Source organism: Sparus aurata, chromosome 14 (genome assembly GCF_900880675.1).
Source record: "Sparus aurata chromosome 14, fSpaAur1.1, whole genome shotgun sequence".
NCBI lineage: Eukaryota > Metazoa > Chordata > Actinopteri > Spariformes > Sparidae > Sparus > Sparus aurata.
Genome location: NC_044200.1, coordinates 18,322,596 through 18,331,135, shown reverse-complemented (window position 1 = coordinate 18,331,135; position 8,540 = coordinate 18,322,596). Strand labels below are relative to the sequence as shown.

At 39.0% G+C, this 8,540-nt stretch overlaps 1 protein-coding gene across 3 annotated transcripts; it reads right to left on the bottom strand.

Annotated features, from left to right (window-relative positions):
- Positions 1-1,073: 1,073 nt before the first annotated feature.
- LOC115595170 (endoplasmic reticulum-Golgi intermediate compartment protein 2-like) lies at positions 1,074-6,635 on the bottom strand. Of its 3 annotated transcripts, none has more exons than XM_030439322.1 (14): positions 6,490-6,635; positions 5,208-5,341; positions 5,007-5,115; positions 4,854-4,900; positions 4,676-4,743; positions 4,515-4,555; positions 3,923-4,024; positions 3,399-3,494; positions 2,977-3,032; positions 2,677-2,775; positions 2,283-2,380; positions 2,023-2,185; positions 1,835-1,914; positions 1,074-1,625 (listed from the first exon to the last, which is right to left on the bottom strand). In XM_030439322.1, the coding sequence occupies exons 2-14, from the start codon at positions 5,311-5,313 to the stop codon at positions 1,545-1,547; spliced, it is 1,146 nt and encodes a 381-aa protein (XP_030295182.1). In that variant the 5' UTR covers positions 5,314-5,341; positions 6,490-6,635; the 3' UTR covers positions 1,074-1,544. The 3 variants fall into 3 exon arrangements, with proteins under 3 accessions (XP_030295182.1, XP_030295184.1, XP_030295185.1); XM_030439324.1 differs by having other exon boundaries at positions 5,208-5,338; XM_030439325.1 differs by lacking the exons at positions 4,854-4,900; positions 5,007-5,115.
- Between the last annotated feature and the right edge of the window lie 1,905 nt (positions 6,636-8,540).

Genomic DNA, 8,540 nt, shown 5'->3' with positions numbered 1-8,540 from the left:
GTGTGCTGCAGTCCATTGAACTCACCTTCTGCCTCAGCTTGTAGTTTCTTCATAAAAAAACATTACCAGCTTCTTTAAACTGAGACGTTTGGCCTTTTGATAAATAATGTACAGGTGAAAGTGACATGTCATTTGTCACGAGGAGAGTGCACAGCTAGTGAAAACGGTTAATGTTTATTGTCTTGTTTCTTTTTTATTATTATTTGTTTGAAGAAAAATATCCCAGTGATGTTGCCAGCATTATCTCAGCTTCGGTTCAAAGGCTTTACAAACTGAGCACATGGAGTTTGAAGGTCACAGACATTTACCATGCAGCAGCTCTAAAGGAAAATAAGCTGCTTAGTTGCATTGTGGGAAATGTAGGATCCAGGGTTTTGGAGCTTAATTCACAATAGCGATGAAATTAAAGTCATGAATCATTGATTTATAACCTTTTTAATACAAGTAAAACAGAGCGTGACTGATACTCAAATTTGTGGACCATTGCTAATACCGATATTGGGGAGTTGAAATGTCTGATGACTCATGTATTGGCCAATATACACACATTTTTTGTAATGATCTATAAAATATAGTTATCAAAAACTGTTGACAAAGATATGCATGTATCTTTAACAATACACTTTACCATCTAAAAAGACTGAAACGGCGAATTCACTAGAAATGTAATTATTTTAAATCACATCCAATAAAGGCCAACTGTGTATAGTTCAAGCTCCGAAGCACAGTAGTAAATAACAGGCATGCCCTTTAAGCTTTTATGCAATAGCAAAGTGCATTTTTCAATTCTATGAGACTCCTAATTTTGGTTCTGTGGTCCCATATTCTCTTGATAAGTCTCCAGACTTCAAATGACCTTATTTTCTTTCACTCTCAGACTATTCACACCAATAATGAGCTTATGAATTCACCAAATACACTCACTTGCTGCACCTAAAGTATCAGTTATTAGCGATTCTTTAACAGAACCCAGTGAAGAAATTGATGTATTTGAAGATCATCCATATGTCTTGTGACTTTACTGAAGACTTAAATGTTTTCCACAGATTCAAATCACAGACATATTTTTTTTTTTCAATTCAGGGATGTTTAATGACAAACTAAACAATCTGCATTATGGCTCTTACAGCAAATGGAACATAAAACCTGACAAAATCTCTCAAGAAACAAAATCACAGGTGTTAAAAAGGAAATGTTTTAAAAGGCATGTAAACAATTAAGAAAAGCATACACATACACACACGATAAATACAAAGTGGTGGACAGAAATATATGACAAGTCTGTAAAAACACATGAATGACTGCAGTCACAGGGTAAACATTTTCCTAAGGTGCATTCATCTAATGTGAACTTTTAATATTTTTTAAGTTAACAGTACATTGGCTAACAGGTCCCTTTACATTTTTCAGTAGAAAAACAATTTCATGAGGTATGGTAATGTGGAAAATAAAAAATAAAAAATCTCCTACTGGGAAGAGAAAGCAGGGAAATAATAACTGATTTGTCGGGACAGAAGGCAGAATCAGCAGTGTGTCGATGGCCGCTACTCCTGAGGGACGTTGTCAGCCAACAAAGGAGTCTGGTGATTGTTGAGATTGTTCATGTGGTGGTGCAGCTGCACATCCTGCAACAGATTCAGCACAGGTACGTCTGACAGATCTGCTTCAAGGTGAAAAATCAGCGAAACTAAAATTCTGCCCTTATCTTAGAAACTGCCTCGTTGATACAGAGACACAATTTCTTCTGATTAGCAAAAATATTGTTTAAAATAAAGGAGACAGCCTGTTAATTGGGACAGAGGACACCTGTATTTTGGATATGGTAGAGACTCACCTCTCTGGGCCGATAGACTCCAAGTTTGAAGCGGCAGCAGACAACATCGAAACAGAAGCCAACAAGCCCATGGAGCATTCCTGTAACAGAGGAACATGGCGATGAAAACTAAACTTGGTTTTACTTTGAATTTAAGATCGCAGAATCCATCAAAGTAACTTCTATCTGAAGTCGAACACCAGACTTGCCTGTGGTGGAGAATATTCCCCCGATGATGCCGCACAGTCGCACCAGGAACTGCCACAGTGGCATGTGCTGCTCGCTGACCGTCACCATCAGAGAGCTGGTGTCGTACTTCACAAAGATGCCGGAAACGCCGTGACTGCCCGCTGCGTGGTTTATCACCCGCTCCTGGAAAAAAGAAATAACACAGTGAGGTCCCAGGTTTCCGTTTAACTCTTCACTCTCCTGTGCATCCCTCCTGTAGCTTGTTGATAAAATTACTCACCCGCTCAGTCACAGAGAACTGGTGTGTGTCTGCGGATATCTTGTATGTGTTCAGCCGGGTCGGAACCACCGTGATGAAGTACTGGAACATCTGGTTATCTGGAGTAAAACAAGGGAATAATGTGTGAAAAGTCCCAATATTTTAGGCTTTTTACATAAATTTAGTGAAGAAAAACTATGTTAAACCACAGCTGTCTGTTAAAAAAACCTCTTTCCAATAACACCTACTTAGCAGTGATCATCCAAGGTGAGCTAAGGACAGTGTGGGTTAATTCACGATGCAATAAATGTCTCCACGTGTCATTAATTCTGCTTTAAACTCAGTTCGAATATAGGAAAGCGCTCCATCATGTGTTTTATCCCCTCCTACCGCCTGAAAAACCGCAGTAGCTTACTGTTGTAGGTGATTTTCTCGGTGCCGTCCAGAGGATTGATGATGCCTGGTATCTCCTCCCCGAAAGATAAATGGTCTATTCGATGGGAGAAGTTGTACGCTGGAGCGCAAAGATGAGAGAGAAGCGCAGGTTCAGTCAAGGATGCGGGGAGTCATGGAGAACGCTTTTTTAAGTTATTACTCATGGTAGCATTATTAATAGGAAAAAAAAAAAAGATTTAAAATTCAGTTGCTTTGCTTTTAAGCAAGCCCAGGAAAGTAAGACTGCAACGCAAGCATAAACAGAGAACCTGTTACGTACTGTCGTGGCTCACGAAAGCTGCAATGTGGGCGTGACCCTGGGGATGGTGAATGGGCCTGAAAAAGACGAAAGAGGTCCATCAGGTCGACGTAGGAATGTCAGTCAGACTCACAGATGTTGGGGCACGCTCCTGGTAAAGTCTGAGAGGGTTTAAGGGCTTTTCCACAGTCAAATCTTCAGGCGTATGAGGAGCTCTCCCGCAGACGCTTTAATCCCTTTACAACCACTTTCCAGAAGTCCGCATTTCTGCAGACTCTTCCTGAGGGAATTACCCATATAACCTCGATGATGCCGCTCTTGAATATGTGATTAATTTCATCATACCGGCAAGAAAAAAAATGCCCACGAGGCTCACAAATGCGGAGCTGAGCGACCTCTAGTTCTGTCTGTCAGCTCCTTTTTGAACAGATTCAGTTTCTTACTTTCCAACAGTGATGTGAAGGTTTCCAGCCACCTTGTTGACGTAGGCGTGCCCGTGTATCCTGCAGGCGCTGAGCGGCTCCACGGAGGCATCCTCCCTGCGAACACACGCAGAATATACACAGCTCAGACAATAAATCTTTTATGTTGTCTTTAATAACGTTTCAAGGTTCTCTTACGCTGTCCCAGTGGTGTTAATTATATGTTTTAGCAGTGAGATCTTCTGCCCCTTTCGAGCAGGACAAAAAACTAGTAAACCTCTCAATTTCATGAAATTTAGTCCAACTGTACTCTTAATTTTGACATCAGTGACGAACATATTATCGAATTGACATATTTCCGACTAAACTGAATGATATAATCTTCAAAAAGAGTAGGATTAATGCCAGATGTGTTGTACTGAATTGCATTAGATTGCACATGTGTAATGTACAATGACCACTGACTGTTAACTGACTCCTTAATTGTTAACTCTTGTTTTTGTTTTTGTAAAATCAATGACGGATCGATCACGTCTGAAACTGACCGTGGCGGCAGGGCAGTGGGACCTCCTTCGAGCAGGGTTTTGTAAAGGACTTCCTGAAGAGCGTGTTCCTCTCTCAGCCGATTCTGAATGACCGTCAACGTGCTGAGGACAAAAAAAAACCCCAAAACATCATAACAGACAAAGCTGAGCGCTTCAAGGAGCGGCTTCAAATACAATAACTGAAAGGACAAAGAATCTCAATAAATGAAATGTCTATCAACACAGTTTTCTGCTTTCCATGGCCACAAAAAAAAAGTTTCCTCTTCAGTGTCGCTGCAAGTTTTAATGCTTTTAATGGAGATGAGCTAAATTGGAATGTAATTTGGAGTAATGTTTTTAATGCTTCAGAAAACCCAAATCATCAGTACATACACCTGAAATTTTGTCATCAGGCATATAACTCTCCAAGAATTAGAGAAATTGGGAGAAATTTTAAAAATGTAGTTATGACAGAGTAATTTTATTGTATGTCCTGTCAGTGCCGTATTGTTGTCATAATAAAAACTGAATGACAAAAAGAATTAAGAAAGAAAAACAACCTGAATCTAAGTAATAAAAACACGATATTTAAGTGTGTTTGCTGTTTGCTTACCTTTGCCACAGTCTCTGATTTGGAGTCAGTTCAAAAATCGCCTGAAAAAAAACATGAAATAGAAGCGATTCAAACAATCTGAATGCCTTTTGTCTTCTAAAACAAAACAATTTAACACAGAATCAAACATGAATTAAAGTGCAGAGACACGTTTTACTCACGGGCTCGTACTGGAGGCCTTTGGAGGTGATCATGGTCTCAGCCAGGTCCAGAATATCTGCTCCGACGTCTGCAAACACAGATAGAAAACACACACGATAACTGCAGAAACTGGCACATATTTACACCTGTAACACACTTTAATGAGTAAATGATCTATGTGAGCGCCTGAGTACTCACGCTGGCATTTCATGGCGACTGTAATGTCAATGTTTATTCTCAATTTACTGAAAAGACAAGAGAATAGTTCAAGTCTCACAGTCATTTCCTGCAATACGCTGCGATTTTGAGCATGTGAGAAAGCCTCTCTCTCTTTAAAAGTAGGAAGCTTACCTGGAAAAATCCTTGTCAACTTCATATTCGTATTTCATCCAAGTGTCTCTATAAACAAAGAACTCTAAGATAGCCAGGAGAGCCATGGCACTGAAAGCTATCAGGGACACTGTGGATGAGACGGACAGGGTCGTTCGCATTGTGTCGAACCAGGTTTATCAGCAAACGTCTGACATCTTCACCGTGAGGCGAGTGACTCACCTGTTCCTCCGGAGGCTGTTGTCTCCACGTAGCTCTCAGACACTTTGGGGAAGGCGTCCAGCTCCTTCACCAGGCTCAGGGCTTTCTTACGTGACAGACGCCTCATCTTCAGGTTCTGGGCTGATCTCCACCTCCTCGATCACAAATATAGAACATTATAATTAAATTCAGGACTCCAGTCTGCAACCAAACCGCTTTATTCTTCTGCTAATAAGGATGCAAATATACAAACAATGCAACAGTCAATACCTGAGTCAAAGAGCAAACAGCCTGTTGCGTTTGCTCCTGCTAGCTTTTCTATTTATTCCAACTTTTTAGCTTTCTTCTTTCGTAACTTATTTAAGCAGAATCCTCTCTAAACATACTGGTAGCTGCTTCCACTCAGGGATCAATGAAGTATTTCTGATTCTGAACATTTTATCAGAATGAACATGATCATTTTGTAGGAAACTGATAATGATATTATTTATTCTCAAGAAAACAACCCACATGTGTCTACTGACTAGCAGTGGAGCTGAACAATTAGACGACAATACTGACATTAATAGTACAGATTGCAGGCGTCGTAAAACACTCTTCATTAGCAGCTTTCCTGATTTAATAATAACACCACGTTGTTTCCAATCACCGAGAGAAATTAGCTCAAATTACTTCAATTTAGATGAAATCAACAGAATGCTTATACCGTTCATTTATTATTTAATATATTCAGACATAAAATATAAAAAAAAATAGTAATAATTCTACTGAATTAATTATATGATTAGTTTTTAAATACAAATAAATAACAAATAGTACAATAATACCTCTCCTCCAAATATTGACGCTTCTATGTATAAATACATGTATATTTTTCAAATAAAACCAAATGTTTTTCGTCAAAAATAACCCAAAATTGTGACATTTAAACACACTGCATTGTCAATAATATTACACTGGATTATCAAAATCGCACCCATATATATCAAACTTGACTTAACACACTTGATATTGGTCCCAAAACCAACTATGCTGAATAAAGCATGCACTTGAAATACCCCTGTACGACATAATAATATGAAATATATAATAATATAAATAAAATAATAATATTCCATCGTGTCATCATCAGAAATGACAGAAGAATATAAAATAAGGTAACTATACGGTCAGTACTGATTATACCAGATAAGCTAAACCTTTGAAAACAGTATTCACACTGGAAATGTTTAATAAATGCAGATATTAATCTACTGACCGTCTCACTAAAGCATTTAAAACCTTTTATTATTCTTTATCTTACCTCCCGTATCATGTATTCAGGTGTAACCTCGCGGTAAAGTGTCCATAGAAGCCACAGTCCTCATGTTATGACAGCTGGCTGGATGATACCTGGATGTTGCTGCACCTTGATGCCTCCATGCTAGCACTCAGGGGAGGGGGGCGGGGCTCGCTTCTTCCTTGTTTGGGTAAGACGTGACGTCAGCGCGTCTGCAGCGTGACGGCGTGAGCGCGCAGCGAACACTGACGCTCTTCAGACAGGAGGTGGCGCTTTAATACTGACATGCTGCCCTTCTCTTGGCATGTCTGAATTAAAGGGGAAATATGTCGTTTTACAGATATATTTATAGTATTGATGAGGTAATAAAACAAACTCAGAGTATTTATGAATAAATAATAAACTATAAACTATATTTTCAGAGGAATATAAGGTCTCCAGGACACTGAAAAGGTGGCAGGGTCCGCCAAATATTAACAAATTTAGACAGCATGAAATGATGTTGTCCTTTAGAGTAATTTTGTTTATTCCTTTCAGATCCGCCATGACAACAAAGAGAGTTTGTTTATTTTCTAGACATAAAAAATAAAAACTTTCAGTGACGATCTTTATATGAATAAGAAAAGAAATCCTGTTGATTTTACGCTTGATTTTAAAAAAATACTAAACACGAGTCGTGAGCAGTGGTGGAGGAAGTTCTTACATCATTTACTACTCTGTAAAAAAGGAATAGAAAATGTTATCAAATAAGATGAGACAAGATTAAATGGAACTTTTTTCAATCCTGACAGAAATTGTTGCGCCAAAAAATGCTCAAATAAAAAGTCACATCAGATTAAAGTACAAAAAACATGATAGAATAAGAATATATATATAAAAATAGATCATAAAAGGAGTACATACTGACATCAGTGCCTAAGAGAATAAGAATACATAAAAAAACAAGATACATTTAGGAAACAATGTGGAACCTGGTGAACAGTGAAAAAGTAATATTGCACCTCTTATTTAGATTTTAAAAAATGAGTAGATGATTATAATCAATAAGATGTACTTGATTATACTCGTATACTGAGTTTGCATTATCTGATGATACTTTAAAAATGATATACAGCACACCTACTTGTTATCTCACTTTTTATTGTGCGTTTTATCTGTAACACACTTTTTTCAGTTAACAGTCTAGTTTTAAAATTATCTGAGTGATACAGATGAAAATTTGCAGGGAAATCCAAAGCCAACATAGCAAAATCAGTTTCTGATTACTTAGAGCTTATTTTCAATATTTCGATATAAGTGTTAAAGTCTGTTTGTCTGTATATAGGGGCGTTAGATTTTGTAACATCAGCCTATAAACCAACCACATACTGTATTATTAATGGCAATAAAGCACTGATGATGTTCGTTTTCAGGTGGAGTGAACCGGCCTGTTAACACTTAGTGATCACAGGATTCGTGTCAGGAGTGGAGAAGTTGTCTGAAGCCATTCATCAGCAGTGACACTAACACATCTTAAGAAGCACTGACCTCCACTTACAAGAGATAATTAACTTCCAGCAGTAGGCATGTGGTGGATCTGCATCTGCAGAGCAGACACGAAGCTGCACTGCTCAGACTGAGTTGACAGGAGAGAAAACCTGAAGTGAAGACATGATAATGATCTACTACAAACGAGTGCTGCAGGCTGCTGTTATCACCCTGAGGACAAACAAAGGAGATGTTTACATCTTGGCTGTTGGCTGAGAATGCGCCAAAGACAACACCGACACAAAATCAGACTGAGATGTGCACATGAACCGGCTGAATCACATGTGTCTTCATGAGCGTCTGCATGCACCAGGCCTGCTTGCCTATGCAGAGCAGCACAGATGGGCGTGTGGGGGGATGGGTGCTGTCAGCTCACAGATCAAGCTGTGGGTCGGTGGTCCCATTGCTATTCACCGCACAAGCACGTAGGGCATGTCAGACACGTTCCACGGAGACATACCAGGGGTGGATATTGTGTTCTTATGCTTGCGTCTGGGAACATGGACAGAGGAACCGGCTCCTCAATGAGAACAGAAGGGAGATAAACT